The following is a 14,685-nucleotide window of genomic DNA, read 5'->3' on the forward strand; positions in this document are numbered from 1 at the left end:
GACATCTCCACTTCTCGATCGTATCCATTCTTGAATCAAGTCCAAGAGGTTAGACTCGAGGTTAGAAAACCATTCGCAGCTGCTACAGGCTCTGCTTGCGCTAAATACGAGGATAAGTTTGAGTGGCTGCGGGTTGTGGAGGAGAGCTTTGGTGGTCGGCGGGTCAGAGCACTTTCCGTCGTCTATTCTGGCTAAAAGAAGTTGGTACGGAAGAGAGAAAACAGGCGCAGAAGCAACGGAGATGGGGAGGCGCAAGTCGAGTGCTGAACAAGTAGACGGTTTGAGGTCGCCAGGCAGGGCTTAGTTTCAGGTTGGCCTGGCCAGGGTCCGGTCCAAGCACTGACGCGGATGATCTACCGGTATGCATTGCGTGAACCGATCGCCAGGATGATCGATTTATTATCCGGGAGATGGCGAGTGAAGATCTCGCATCTGGCACGATCACCATGATATATATTGATCATACCAAGATGGCATGAGCAGTCGCTTAGAAGCAAAGCACAGGAGATATATTTGAGAGTCGACAAACGAGAGTCACGCACACGGGTGGGTGCGGTTGAGCGATAAGATGGTAGATTATCTCGGAGCGGCAGTCGGACTGAGCCTATGGCCAACGCAATATGGCTACGATCAAGGTAGTGAGCGGCAGAAGGAAATGGGAGGGAGGTGTCAATATTTGGAAGCAATGGTTTGGAAGGAAGGTTCAAGCGAGGCATAAGATTGAGATTGGGCAGCTGCAGACAGAATGAAGAGAGCAAGACTTGGATGCGACACTGATTGAGTAAGCAACCATAGATGAGCGTGGGCGCTTGTTAGCTGGAAAAGACGTTCCACAAGGGACAAAGATGTCTGAGCGAGAGACGCAAGCTGGTAGTCGCTTTTCAGAAAGTCGGCTGCTTGGCAAGAACAGGCAAAGCGGCAGGCGCGGATGATAAATGGCCGAACGAATTTATGACAACGGGTCGCAAAAGAAAAGGCATCTGCTGCAGGCCAGTGCAAGGTACAAAAGCAAGATCGAATAGCCAAGCCTAGCGCAGCTCAGTACTCGACTTGAGTGGAAACAATGTTAGCTTATACTGTCACAGAGCTGAGTGAAGACATGTTCGCGTCAAAGTGTCAAGACAAGCACGGTGCAAGGTTGGCTTGGAGGAGAAAGAGGAAAGGGCGGAAACTGGCCCCACCTTCCACGTGCTGTTTATGGAAGGTCCAGATGCAGACGAGCGGCGTTGAGAACGCAAGGGCAGGCAGTGAGGCACAACGTGCGTAGCCAGCTATGAGGGCCGAATGCTAAATCAAGTGTAACGTCGTCTGGCTGCCTCGTTCAAGCAGCTTGAGTGAGAAATGAAGCTGTGCGTACAGTGAGCAGCAAGAGCACGCTTGCATAAGCACCCTCTCCTTCTACCCGACCGCACCAAGACGAAGCCTTTGCGCCGGCCACCATGTCCGCCATTGCGCACGAGCGAGACGACAGCCCAAGCACCCGAGTGGCCTATCATCTTGAACGTCTAGACATGACTACTCAAGACCCTCCGACCACAAAGAAGCGTCCCGCCGACATGCTCGAGATCAACGAAACTCCTGGCGCCTACGACTCCATCATGCCGTCTCCCAACACATCGCCAACGCCAAACACCCAAGCGTCGCAGCGAGGTCGTTTTATTCTCCATCCTCCTCGCCGTATTACCTCTCCTCCGCCTTCAACTCCTATCGCTTCGCCCAATCTTGAGGAAGGACCCAATCTGTCCCTTCCGACAGCCATAAAGATTGCCCAAGAGAAGCTTTCCACACTGCGCTGCGATTCTCCCTCGACGCCTGCTGAAGACGAATCTCACCACGAAGACGACAACATGACTTGGCAAGAAGACGAGATCACTGGACACCACATTGATGAGACAGCAGACGACGATGGTGAAGGTATTGATGGCATCGGCTTTACACCTACTCCTGCCATGGTCACCAAACGCTCAGAAGGGCGCCGTCGTCAAATCCTCGAGTGGCGCGCCCGAGAGTCAAAGGAAGCTCGACAGCGCCGCTACGACAAGCGCAAATCAAGTCAACGCGACTCTGCAATTTCTCTCGACGAAGGAGCTTCGTACAAGCGCCGCATGGTTAGATTCGCCGAGGCTTGAATGCTAGACCAACATTATACGACACGAACTTTACGACAGACACGGTGAAACATCTAATTTCCAAGGGCTTGCTTTAATTGCTATCATTGGCGTTGCATGGCGCCGATACTGGATACCCATGAACAAGAAGGACATAAGGCTGGGAACAAGGGCATGGGCTTTCTCTACATATCAAACCAAATGATATGACTGCTTTCTAGTAATCACATCCAGACTCAATCACAGGTAGTAACACGGAGTTTGTGAAGTTGCATATACCTGCTGGTGACAGCACACGCCAGATCTGGGGTCTGCAACTACTGACCACCCCACCAGAATGTCATTCTGTCACCATGGACAGCATTGCCATGTCTTTCGAGAGTGGAAAGTCGTCCCGCGTGGACACCCAATCATCACGACTCGTAAACCAGGCGATGCGACTGTCATGTCTGGTGCCCCGCAACTTTACCCCGCTGGACGGAGAAAATTCCTACAATTGGTAACTGCTTTGCTTCCGGCTGAACCACATATAGACATCATGTGGACTTTGTATATGCGCTCTTGGTGATCAGCGTTCCTGTAATGGGACGCTGTACCGTGGTTTCACTATGGTGGCTCGATCTCGTAGGTGTTTCGCGAGCAGCACAGGCATCTGGACAGTATAAAGTCAGGTAACCTGGCACCTCTACTCTGTTTTCTTCTTTACTCTCTTTTCCGATCTCGTATTTCCTGAAAGTCTCGGGTGGAAGTCAAGATGCCTCACTCTATCAGTCCAACACAGAGCCCTGCAACACCAACTCAACCAATACTCTTCGTCAACGATGGGCCTCTAGAAGACTACTCATGGCTCCAGCCATCACATCCAGATGAACCACTAGAAGAACTCCGGAGGAAATACAATGAAGATGGTTATATCTTTCTCAAAGGTCTTATCCCCCGTGAAGACGTTCTCAAAGCTCGGCGTTCCTACTTCGATACCATGGCCCCAACCGGCGTACTAAAACCCGGCACAACACCCCAACAAGGTATCTTCGACTCCTCAAAACCAGCCTCCCAATTTCCTGGCATCGGCGCCGGTGCCGTAGGTGGCAACAAGCGGCCAGGGGATGACTCTGCAGCCACTTTTGTGGACAGAGCACTGGATGCCCACAAGCAAGACTGGTATAAAGAGGAATTCTGCAAACATCCCGCTTTACTGGAGTTTGTGGCAAAGTTCTCGGGATGGGGGAACGATACATTAGCGATCAAAAGGACATTGCTGAGGAACAACATCCCGGGTACTCATGCTATTGGAGTCCATTATGACCAGATTTTCCTAAGACATGGGGAGGCTACTGCTATCACGGCTTGGGTGCCCATGGGTGATGTTAAAACTAACGGTGGTGGACTTATTTATCTTGAAAAAGGTTTGTATTCTTGCCTTGCATCACGCCTAACGAAGCACATGACTGACGCTGTGTCTAGGTCACACATTGGGCCGTGAACAAGAATCTCGCTTCTACGCAGAAGCACTGGCATCTGGCCTCAGCGACAAGGAAGCGAAACACGCTTTCAATGCCAATATGATGTCTACAGGTCTCCTCGACTCTGCGCCTTCGGCATACGGAAAGCGGTTTTCGCGCAGATGGTTGGTGGCAGACTATGAAGCTGGAGATGTGGTGTTGCACACACCGTTTACCATTCATGCTAGTACTGTTAATCACGATGTAGAGGGGGTCATTAGATTGGCTACGGATTTGAGATTTGTGAATAGTAGTAGGAAGTGGGATGAGAGGTGGGATAAGGTTTATGAGATGGATGATGGGCTATAGGTAGACAGAGCTGGATGTCTAGCCCGCGGCTGCTATTTGTTCCATGTCTCGAACTAGCCTAATCGCAGTAATGCTGGATTTCCGAATTGTCCAAAATCAAGACTGATTGGATACCTGGGTACGCTGGGCGCATGTAGTCAGAAACGCGACGAACTGGTGAGGTTCGATGATCTTAAGTGGTGATGATCCCAATGACGGTGCGATCCATGTCTTGTGTCCCTTTCGAGCTGAGCTGTTGTAGCTTTGTTCTATACAAGCACCTATGATATGTTCAGAGTGTAATGGTGCATCATCTCCCTTCGCCAACCTGCTCTCTTCTCTCCAAAATCTTGTCGACGATGCCAAACTCTAGAGCCTCCTTGGCACTCATAAAGTAGTCTCTCTCCATGTACTTCTGAATTTCCTCCATGGTGTGCTTCTTGGTCAAGTGCTTCAGGTAGATCTCATTGAGCTGCTCACGCACGCGCAAGATCTCCTTTGCATGGATGGCGATGTCCGAAGCCTGACCCTGGTATCCACCGCTGACTTGATGAATCATGATCCTGCTATGCGGTAATGTGTATCTCTCGCCCGGAGCACCACCACACAACAACAAACTTCCCATGCTAGCAGCCTGACCCATGCATATGGTGCTGACGGGACTGCGGATATATGTCATGGTGTCATAGATGGCCAATCCAGCCGTCACCATGCCACCAGGGCTGTTGATGTAGAGGGAGATGGGCTTTTGCGGTGCATCGGCTTCGAGGAAGAGAAGTTGTGCGACTATCGAGGCCGAGATGGTCTCGTCGACTTCGCCATTGAGGCAGATGATGCGCTCTTTGAGCAGGCGGGAGAAGATGTCGTAGGTGTGCCAGCCACCACCGACGGTTTCAGTGACAAAGGGCATGGGCATGGCGGCTTGCGGGGGTCGGGGAGGCATGTCGCGGTTTGTGGGTGGGAAGGGCGGCATCGATGTGAAGCTTCTCGTCGCTGACGTTGCAATGGGGGCGCATGGCCGTGTTGTGAGAGTCCTGAGAGCGCATTGTGCACTGCGTCGTGGTAGTAGATTTATTGTCATTATGGCGAGCTTGTGTGTTGTGTGTGATGGATGGACTTGTGCCTTCTTCATAGCACAAGATTGATGGAATGACGATGTCTCAGGGTCCAAAGGCGGTGAACTGCACTTCCTTCCTACCATCTTCTTCTGATCGTCGACACGACCCCTCTCCGCTCCGCACACATCCTTTTCAACACAGCCTGTCAAAACATATCGACTATGCCTTGGCTTCTGTTGGGTCCTCTTCTGCTTCGACAATTATGTGAACATGTCGCTCTAGACGATTGACTTGTCCGGAAGCGGAAATGCTTGTACTAAACAATGACCCGTCTCTCCGCTTTCAGTACCCTGCACTCTTTGTTCACATCTACCAATTTGGATATTTTTTTCGAGTCCGACAGACAATGTCTTTGGCCAGAAGCGGTCGTCCCTAGACATGGTCTTCTACCGTACCTGTCAAAGAGACTCCTCTGCCTCTGATCATCTCAGGCAGACGATTTCCACGCGAGCATAGCAACAATTTCGAACGGCAATTAGCCATACTATCTTCCCATGCCGCCACCGCCACTCACTCTCGGGAAGGAAGCTGCAATCTTTGCAGATAGTTCTGGCCTCAGATTTCTCCGCCCACGCCCACAAGATGCGCCAAATGGCGGACATTGGGTTGGGGGATGGAAGCTCGGCACTGGAGCTTATGGTCAAGTGAGCCTCTGGTTGTTTATTGACTCAGCTACCCACGCCCCCCTCGCATCGGTTGCCATCAAAGACACTGCTAGCAGCAAACCTACAATCGAAGAGGGCGTATACGAAGGGATCTACGAAAGACTCGTCGAAAAATGCATGGACTTTGGAGTCGATCCTGGACGCTCACGGGGACAAGCTGACCCCGCTGAGAGATTCTGTAAAGAGGCCTACTTACAAGGCACAATGACCGTCCCGAATTCAACTGAGGAGATGTTTTCCGTACCACTCTATGGCTGGGCGAGAAAACAACCTAGCATTTACGGAGACGCATACCAGCATTATCGTCTGTACATGCCGTCTTACGAATACGGTGATCTTAACGGTCTCATCTCGGCCCACCGGCGCAAAGGGCGAGCTGTCCCGGAACCTTTTATCTGGCACACTTTAGAATGCTTATTGAAGGCAGCCAAACAATTGGAAGTTCAAGCCCGAGAACACGCCCGTCCTAGGGACTCAGATGTCATCGTGGTGTTCGATATGAAACCCGACAACATACTGCTAGCACCTCCCGACAGAGACTCGAGTTTCCCCATCTATCCTCGCCCTCATCTGGCTGACCTTGGTGGAGCATGTAAGTCCAATCGACAGTGCGCTAGTCACGAGTCGCCCTTGATATTCGCACACTTCTGCGCCATACGTCTCGGTCCGGTGCTCCAAACGAATGCCAGCCCCGAGGATCTTACAGAGGCGAGCAAAATAGAGAGGCAACTCGTAGAATGTGCCAGATCGTCTAGAACTGTTCGCTGACTGTTCTCGCACTAGGTCTCACAAACAGATACGATGCCAAAAATATCAACCACAATATGTCCTTCCAGAGAACCCAGGGATACGATGCTCCTGAAATGACGTACGAAGCCCCACTGAAACCAGGTACATTGCGTGGTACATGTACGAATTTATGGCAGATTGGGAGGGTGGCCGAAGCCTTGATGAAGCTCGAACCGTGGTTCAAACCCATCGACTACGGAAAAATGGTTCACCTTGAAGACAGGTCAATCTCGATATTGAGTTGGCAAGGTTCACTGCCTGGCCAAAACTACTCGGCCGCTCTCAGAATGATTATCCGCGATTGCCTTAAGTTCGAGCCCTCCGCACGACCTGGACTGGAGACGTTATTGCCTGAAATCGAACAGAACAAACCTCTACACTGTCAAGGGATAGACAAGTACGGAAGCGACGACTGGTTCAAGATCGAACGGACAAAGGCCAATGCTAGAGATATCGGCAAGCCACCGCCACATATAGATTCTCCAGAGACAGAAGCCAGCAGGCGCGAGGAGCGAGAGCTGAAAAGACGTCTGGACAAAGCGGCACCATGGCTACGAACCTGGACTTTGCAAGAAGGGGAAGAACTTTGCAAGCTCAACGTCTTTCCCGATGAGAATCTCGAGGTCGAGTATCGACCAAAGAATAATTTCTGGACCACCGACGAAAACTACAATGTATATGCCACTGATGAAGTGACCTTTATACATCCTTTACCCTACCGGATAGTTGCCGGTGCGCCGAGACGTGTGGTCAGCCAGGAGACTACGTTTTTGAAGATAGGGGATCTGCATCTAGTCTCGAACACTGCGCAGGGAGGAGCTCCACTGTCGTGAGGAATCTATGTTTCTGTTCGCATGATTTCAGTTTTGTCGATCTGGTCGGTTTGTGAGTTGTCGCGTTGGTGCTTCTTCTGATTTAGTACATAATGTTTCTGTTCTGTTTGCGTCCCTTATCAGATTAACACCTTTCTAATTCACGCCTGTCCTGCACTTCTCAGTGTTTATAATTTTTCAAAGTGATCCACAACCTTCGGATTACGCATTGATCTCTTCTCATGATAGTTGATGTGATAAGCAGAACCTCAACGCTGGGCAACGATCATGTAGATTTCCTGACTCGAATCACCGACTGCGGTTGCCGATAACCTACTCTTCACCACTAGTTTACGTCTCTTTCGCCTCAAATTTCCTCCCCATTCATTTTTCCCTCCTCCTCTCACCCTTCTTCCTCTCTCTCATTCCTCTTCTCTTTCTCTACTTCTCCCCTATCATGTTGTTCCCATCAACACGGCTGAGCAGCTCCTCCATCGTGACACCCATCCTCGATACTCTGCACAGCACGATTTAACCACATTTATATGACTTGCATTGCTTTCATCATCCTTCCCCTTGAAATCTTCCAGATACGTTTGGTGCTAGGTCGCCAGTTTCCTGGAATGTTTCTATAGCATTCGAGGGATTTTCGTTGTCGAAAGGGAAGGGTTGCTTATGCTGCGTCAAGTACACCTTGGGGTTTTGACATTAAGAATGCAAGTCAAGATCGGGGCCTGGAGTAGATCAGCATGAGCCAACCGGGTGTGAATCATTCTTCCCTTGCCATCTATGGCAGAAATTATACCAACATATTCACACTGACGATAAAATAATCGCTCAACTCATGATGGAAAAAGAAAAGATCGGTTCTATAACGTGCTCGTAAGCATTGGATATTATCAAAAAAGGCGCTTTTTATGCAGAACGGACTAAGCGAATTAATGAGTAAGCTGGGTATCCTCGAACGTGACAAACATGCATGCATGGAAAGAGAAAAGAAAAAAAAACATAAAACATTCCTCAGAGCAACAAAGGAAAGGTATAAGAAAAGTGGTGAAAGAAGAGAAATGTGAAGCTGATCCAAACCTCACGGCAATTGGATGTGCGAAATGCAAGTGATCATGCCTTGACATTCTCTTTCTTGCCATCCTTGGATCCAAGAACCGCTCGTTCTTGTTCGCGAACTTGTCGCTCTTCGTAGACTCTCTCCTTCGCGTGACACGCTCGGTCCAACGCCTCGATATATGTTCTGAATTTCACGACTTCGCGGAGGAGGTAAGCGCTTTTCTTCTCCCAGTTGGCCATGACTTTGTTCCAGTTTTGGCCATACCGATTAGTGTAAGCAAGATTTACAGCAGTGCGCAGCTCGTTGTGACGTTCCAATTCAGTCTCGACTGATGCGACATATGCTTTGAGACTACGAAGCTGGTCGATCTCAAGAAGTTGTGATGGCAACATTGATGCTGCAGGAGGCTTCCAGTCAGCAATGTGCGCGCGATCGCCAGGCAGTCTAGTTCTTGAGCCAAAAGTTTGGTCGAAAGAGCCGCGAACAGAGGATTGCATGCTTTGTTTCCCGATACTGTTGACAGAAGCCGAGTGACCGTGATTGCCGCCACTTCTTGAAGGAGGCTTAGTAAGGGGCTCTCCATTGCTGTTACCGATGAGAGCAGGATTGATAATGTTATCGCTCCATCCATACTCAATGTTGTCGACACCACCAACCAAAGGCTCTTTGCTCAAACGCGCAGACCAGTAGTTCACGGTAGAAACAAATTCCTCTGCAATTTCTGCAGTACCGACGTTGAACAAATGAACAGCACCAGTCGGCAAGCTCAGTGCCCAGACATGCGGACGAGTCTTACTATAGCCCGGATGAGGTAGAACAGTTGCAAGAGATTGTCTGAGGAGGAATTGATCGGTTTCGTCAGCATTGTCGGTCCAATTGCCACCACCAACGACAGAAGGTGCGATACTCGCGGCCTTACTTGTTTTTGGTAGATGACGTTTGGCGCTCCGCATGTCGCTGATTTTGGTGGTAGTTCGGTTGAAGTTGAACAGATGTAAATATCCTTTTTCGACCACAGCAAAGCACTCACTCCAGCTGCGCTCTTTGGCTTTCTTCTCGGGGCCGTCCAGATGATGTTTGTGCTTAACCATTCCTTCCTTTGCCCACGGAGCGCCAGCTAACTCGAGACTCTCATCTTCGAGCACGGTGCCGATCTTCATGACAGATTCAGTATCTCCTGCACTCTCTTCACGAATGATCGCTTGCGAGAGCGCATTGGTGAAACCTAAGCTCTGTTTGAAGTCGGGATGAACAGCAAAGCTCTCAACACTCATCGTTGTCTGAGTCCTACCCATGGAGATCTTGCTCCACATACTGCTCTGTGCTGATGGACTCCAGGCAGATTGACCATCGTCGATCGAGGTGCGTGTTGAGCCAACGGTCGAAGCAGGGTATGCCTTCTGTCGAGATTTATTCTTTGTTGCATTCCAGTGAGATGACAATGCACCGCTGTTATTCCTCTTGCTTCGGTATGAGAAGCCTTCAGATGGCGCCTTGGATATGACCGAACCAGTACGTCTAAGATTTCCAGCCACACTGAGGTTCGAAGCTCCTTGAGAAGATCCATGGTTCTCCTTTGAGTTTGCAGAACCATGTAGTGGTAGAGCCAAGGAAACGATCGAGCTGTAGAACACTTTGAGGACCAATTCGACTTCCAACAGCCATTTGTGTTCAGGACCATCGAAGGGACGAGTCACAAGGTGGTTTATTGAGCCAAGTTCTCCGTGCTCGGCAGGACCAGGGTCTGTTTCGAATCTGCCCATACCTGGTCTGAAAGAGAGGCGCTTAGTCGAGCGTCTGAAGTCAACAGAGCCTCGATCGTCGTCATCGGGAGATTTTGGGGTGGTATCAGACCATGGCAACGAAGGCCTTGATGGCGAGCGTGTAGGTCGGATGGTTGCGCTTTCGGCTGCTGATTTCACAGCTGGCATTGTGTTTTTGATGAATTCGGACCGCGTCATCTTGTGCTGGATATCGGCCATGTGTTGATCTGTGTTGAGCAATAATAACGCATAGCAAATGGCATGTACAACACCTGGGCCTTTGAACCCATTCTGAGCATTACACTCGTCCCATCGTCGGGAGAAGGCGTCCAGGATGCGATCGACCTGCTGGCTCTCTCCTTTCAACACGAGTCTATCGCAGAGACTCCGTAAGCCACTGAGGATGTTACGATTTGCAAAGTCATAGAGATCCATGTAAGCCGTAAGGGTACGAGCGCTGACAGGATTCTTGTCACCAAGCCATGGCGCAGCTTCGTCTTTGAGCATATGTTGTTCTTCGCCTTGATATATCTGGCGGGCACGCTCCCTTTCGTCGGCGGTCGGTTCATCGACAGTTCCGAGCATACCACGAGCAACCTCGACAGACGGACGAACAGTATGCCCATCAACCTGAAACGATGGCAGCTCGTTGTCATCACTGGACACAACGTAGCTCTGTGGCGCTCTCAGTCTCTCGATCGGCAGACCAAGACTGTCACGGTTCTGTTCAAAGAAGTGGGATCTAGGTGACACGGGTTCTCTCTCCGCGTCAGACGTCGGAGAAGTGACAAATCTCTCCACAGGGGTCATCATGGGCGAACTTGCCAACGGCGAGACAGGGCTGAAAGCGCCTACAGGTCCGAGGTAGGTTTCACTTACAGCAGAAATTATAGAAGGAGCCTTGCTGTCATCTGCATCACTATTGTCGGCCAGGAACGAGTTGTTCTGTACCAGGTCCGGGCGGGTGTTTCCGAGGTGCAGACGGTCATTAACTCCGCCGAAATTACGTTCCATGTCGTCCAGTTTGGGACTCTTGAACAGGTGTTGCTGAGCACTCGGTATGGCAGATCTGTTGCCACCAGCTCGAGGCTCCAGAGGTTCTACTCCTACTCTTCGTATTGACGCATCTGGTGGGGGGGTGTAGCCAGAGTGGAACATGTCCAGTTCTGAGGATTCATCCGTGTCATGGCTGAGTATGCTGGATCGAGTAGGTCGGCCGATAGGAGTATCCACAGGCTTGTGAAGGTCAGAGTCAGTCTTGTTCAACTGACGATCAGGATTGCCAAGGTACTGATCCATGACCATCCTGAGACTACCTGCGCCCGGACTTACGGGTGGAGAAGTGCCCTTGAGATGTGCGGCGGACACGGCTGGATTGGGCAGCGCTGGAGGAGGGGGAGCATCGGTTATAGACTTCTTGCGACGTCTGAAGAAAGATGCCTTCTTGGTGACTACATTTTGAGGTGGATCTGGAGTGTTGGTACGGGACGTGGGCGAGGCAGACGGTGCAGTAGTCTCAGTAGATGGTGGTAAATCTCTAATATTAGGGCGCTGTTGATCGGGAAAAGAATTGGTACGAGCGGCGGATCCAAAGACTCGTCGGAAGAAACCTGGGCGCTCTTTGGGAGCATCATTCGCGGACGACTGCTTGGAGAGCGAGGATATGATGGAAGCAGAAGAATTGGTAGGAGGCTGCTCGAGCATGTTCGAGGGCGATTGGGCACGCATGTTTGTTTGTCGCACAAACTCCAAGGCCTGATCCCGTATGCTCTGCGGGATATCCGACTTGTTTGTAGAGGCCTGCTCTTTCGTTGCGCTTGCTTTGGACGGTCCACCGGGGACTCGTGGTTCGGGACAATGCACCTCGTATGTGCTGAACATGGATGGAATGGGACGACCGCGGTCGAGGATGCCGTTGGACACGACTTCGGGAGTGCCTTGGATACGCGGATCTGCCTTCTCGAAGCCGCCCACACGAGCAGTCCCAAGGACGTGGCCGTAGCCGTTGTTGACGCTCTGGACGGTCGACGGGCGCGAGTCGGAGTGGCTGTTGGTACGGATGCGGGCGGTGAGCTGGGAGTCGTTGCTGATAGTGTCCGAGTCGTGCGACAGTGACGAAGAGTAGGTGTGACCTCGCACGCGTTGTTGCAGGCGCTGCAGAGGTCTCGGCGGGGTGAAGGCCGAGCTGCTGCGGTCAAGGTCGTCACTGTCAAAGTCAGGCATGATCTGAGAGCTGAAACCTGGACCTGCAGCGGACCCTGGCATACGATCAAACGACGACAGGAGGTTGTCCAAAACAGAGTCTTGTGTGACCGACTGCCACGATTCGGGCCGCAACTGCGGAGGACGTGTCGGCGATGAGGCCCTTAGACGGGAGGGAGCATTGGGTGGTGACTGAGATTGGCCGGGTGGAGTTGCTGGTAAGGGTGCGTCCAGCCTGTGGTGGAGAGGTCGAGAGACTGGGGAAGCGGTAGATACGGACAAAGAAGGAGGCAGAGGGCGTGAAGGATGCCCTTGGAGATGCGATTGCGGATGCGGTTGCGGCTGAGAGGGACGAGAGGCTCCCCGTAACCGTCTGCTCGTCTCCATTGTCGAGTCGGCGCGAGACTGGCCGATATATCAGAGTGGGTAATCCCCTCCGCCAACAAAGCACATGGCGACAAAAGTAAACTCTACAAGCAGCAAAACGAAAGGGGACCTTCCCGAATCCGTCGCCAAAACTCCACTCGTGCCTTCCCCAACATGATCACCACGCCACTCTCCCGCGCAAAAGAGCCTGGGCCGGCCAATTGCAATCTGTGCCCTAGCTATTTCCATCTCAATTTATTTCATGACTTGTCAATATCGTTTCTCATCTTTTTGTAATCGCCAGAGCTGTCTGTTGCATAAGCGATATTTGGATGTTTGGCGAGGGTTGTTATATCCGCCAAAACTCTAACCCGAATCCCGTTGCAACGGCCCTTCATGACCGAGTCAGCTTTGTCTTACTTTGGCAACCATCTCATAAATTCTGACGAATGATCAATTGCTGCCATCTTCTCGGCTATGCATGGCACGCCCAGAACGCGATGCACCTGCAGTAGCGCTGAGGGTCCATCAGTCCTACTCCATCTCTGTCCTTTTTCCGCTCTTGCATTCCTCATCCTATCGTGCATCATGTTGTGTGCCGCAATCCTCTTGACCAAGACCTGGCGAGTCATCCAATGACGGAATGGCGGACTTGAGCCTCATCTTTCCATCCTTGACCTGAGTCGAGCCCACGACCAGAATGATAAGGTCTGGTCCGAGACTCGTGCTAGACTCACGGGTGAGAAAGTAAGCATACTTCACTGCTCGGCACATTCTGTGCTCTGTCCTGACCTCAGGTACCACGTACTTCGGAAAATCGAAGGGGCCATGCCCATGTCGACATCTGCCTCCTGAGCCGCCACAAACACGAGATAGAAACGCGGCTGCATTTCACCTACACCCTCTCTTGGACGCCCCGTAGACAGTCTGCTCGAGTGGGTTCGGTTCAGGGGTGACATGCATGATACCAGGACACCATCTTCGGCGCCTACCACAGAGCACAGTGATTAGGATCTGCGAATACAGTATAGGTATACAGTATAGGTGTACAAGAACATATCGTGCTCAAGGAGAGATATTGACCGATTCAATCACTCGTTGCCAAACACGTCCTTGAACACTTCCAAATTCCTCTTTCCCACAGGCCCTCTGCCATAAACCGCAAACACCACTTTTCCAAACCAACCTTTGAACTCTTCCTCCCCCAAGACCTTCTTCATCTCTCTCGCAATAAGTCTCGGTGGACACCGATAAGCACCGCATCCCATTGCGCCCAACACCAACCCAGTCTTGCCTCCCCTAGCCGCACACCTCAACACCAACCTAACCTTTTCCCTAAACTCTTGCAGTACCCTCTCTTCCCTGAAATTTTCTCCATCAGCAGTGAGCTCAGGACATCTAGGCGCTGCAACTGTAAGTACAGAAACCACAACCCTTTTCTCTTGCTTCAACTCCTCACAATTATTATCCAGTGTATCCTTGAACACGACAACATTCGGCGAGAAGATTCCTGCAATGCTTCCTTGTCCTGTGTTTGGCCATGGATACCATTCTGCCTTCAATGTTTGGAACAAAGTTGCTGAATAACATAATGCTTCTTCTTGTGTTTGACTCAGTGAATATCTCCATCCACCCCCGGGTTCCTCATCACTCGCGAGATTGAGTACTGCGATCTTGTCTTTCAATCCAGTATCGTTGGCGATGAGCTGTCTGGCACTGAGAAAGGAGTCGACATCCTGTACCTCTATCGGTAAGAGTTGAAGATTCGGAAACTCAGGATCCAGAGGTGAGAGAGAAGCATGGGTAGAAGCCGTTATGAAGGAGCTCTCCAACGAAGCACCCGGCGTCGATATTGTGATTTGTTCTGATCGAGCGATGGTATCATTACTGATCTTACGGCGCTCAGCTATATCAAGCATGATTTCTTTTCGTGATAAAAATCTTTGAAACATGAATATAGTCTGTTGTGCTCTGATGTGTTCGTCGAGAGGGGAGATGAATGACGC

At 51.0% G+C, this 14,685-nt stretch overlaps 6 protein-coding genes across 6 annotated transcripts; 3 read left to right on the forward strand and 3 right to left on the reverse strand.

Moving 5' to 3' along the window:
- The first annotated feature begins 1,285 nt into the window (after positions 1–1,285).
- Positions 1,286–2,335, forward strand: AUEXF2481DRAFT_41896 (uncharacterized protein). Its single transcript, XM_013486631.1, has one exon. It carries the CDS (start codon positions 1,440–1,442, stop codon positions 2,127–2,129), a length of 690 nt encoding a protein of 229 aa, XP_013342085.1. The 5' UTR covers positions 1,286–1,439; the 3' UTR covers positions 2,130–2,335.
- Positions 2,336–2,769: 434 nt separating this feature from the next.
- AUEXF2481DRAFT_329699 (uncharacterized protein) lies at positions 2,770–4,064 on the forward strand. Its single transcript, XM_013486722.1, has 2 exons — positions 2,770–3,514; positions 3,573–4,064. The coding sequence occupies exons 1-2, from the start codon at positions 2,863–2,865 to the stop codon at positions 3,917–3,919; spliced, it is 999 nt and encodes a 332-aa protein (XP_013342176.1). The 5' UTR covers positions 2,770–2,862; the 3' UTR covers positions 3,920–4,064.
- A 144-nt stretch (positions 4,065–4,208) lies between these two features.
- AUEXF2481DRAFT_67329 (uncharacterized protein) lies at positions 4,209–4,808 on the reverse strand (the record flags this gene model as incomplete). The annotated part of the gene is made up of 1 exon (XM_013486654.1): positions 4,209–4,808. One exon carries the CDS (start codon positions 4,806–4,808, stop codon positions 4,209–4,211), a length of 600 nt encoding a protein of 199 aa, XP_013342108.1.
- A 338-nt stretch (positions 4,809–5,146) lies between these two features.
- On the forward strand, positions 5,147–7,490 carry AUEXF2481DRAFT_41898 (uncharacterized protein). Its single transcript, XM_013486632.1, has 2 exons — positions 5,147–6,273; positions 6,465–7,490. The coding sequence occupies exons 1-2, from the start codon at positions 5,511–5,513 to the stop codon at positions 7,301–7,303; spliced, it is 1,602 nt and encodes a 533-aa protein (XP_013342086.1). The 5' UTR covers positions 5,147–5,510; the 3' UTR covers positions 7,304–7,490.
- Positions 7,491–8,401: 911 nt separating this feature from the next.
- On the reverse strand, positions 8,402–12,334 carry AUEXF2481DRAFT_6731 (uncharacterized protein; the record flags this gene model as incomplete). Its single annotated transcript, XM_013486532.1, has 1 exon — positions 8,402–12,334. The coding sequence occupies one exon, from the start codon at positions 12,332–12,334 to the stop codon at positions 8,402–8,404; it is 3,933 nt and encodes a 1,310-aa protein (XP_013341986.1).
- A 1,295-nt stretch (positions 12,335–13,629) lies between these two features.
- AUEXF2481DRAFT_41900 (uncharacterized protein) lies at positions 13,630–14,672 on the reverse strand. Its single transcript, XM_013486633.1, has one exon. It carries the CDS (start codon positions 14,596–14,598, stop codon positions 13,771–13,773), a length of 828 nt encoding a protein of 275 aa, XP_013342087.1. The 5' UTR covers positions 14,599–14,672; the 3' UTR covers positions 13,630–13,770.
- Between the last annotated feature and the right edge of the window lie 13 nt (positions 14,673–14,685).

This window comes from Aureobasidium subglaciale (genome assembly GCF_000721755.1).
Source record: "Aureobasidium subglaciale EXF-2481 unplaced genomic scaffold scaffold_16, whole genome shotgun sequence".
NCBI lineage: Eukaryota > Fungi > Ascomycota > Dothideomycetes > Dothideales > Saccotheciaceae > Aureobasidium > Aureobasidium subglaciale.

Excerpts from the sequence above, each read along its gene's own strand:
- AUEXF2481DRAFT_41900 (XM_013486633.1), bottom strand. The coding sequence starts at position 14,598 with ATGCTTGATATAGCTGAGCGCCGTAAGATCAGTAATGATACCATCGCT.
- AUEXF2481DRAFT_41898 (XM_013486632.1), top strand. The coding sequence starts at position 5,511 with ATGCCGCCACCGCCACTCACTCTCGGGAAGGAAGCTGCAATCTTTGCA. Across the intron at positions 6,274-6,464 it reads GGCTGACCTTGGTGGAGCAT|GTCTCACAAACAGATACGAT; the intron begins GTAAGTCCAATC and ends TTCTCGCACTAG.
- AUEXF2481DRAFT_329699 (XM_013486722.1), top strand. The coding sequence starts at position 2,863 with ATGCCTCACTCTATCAGTCCAACACAGAGCCCTGCAACACCAACTCAA. Across the intron at positions 3,515-3,572 it reads ACTTATTTATCTTGAAAAAG|GTCACACATTGGGCCGTGAA; the intron begins GTTTGTATTCTT and ends CGCTGTGTCTAG.
- AUEXF2481DRAFT_41896 (XM_013486631.1), top strand. The coding sequence starts at position 1,440 with ATGTCCGCCATTGCGCACGAGCGAGACGACAGCCCAAGCACCCGAGTG.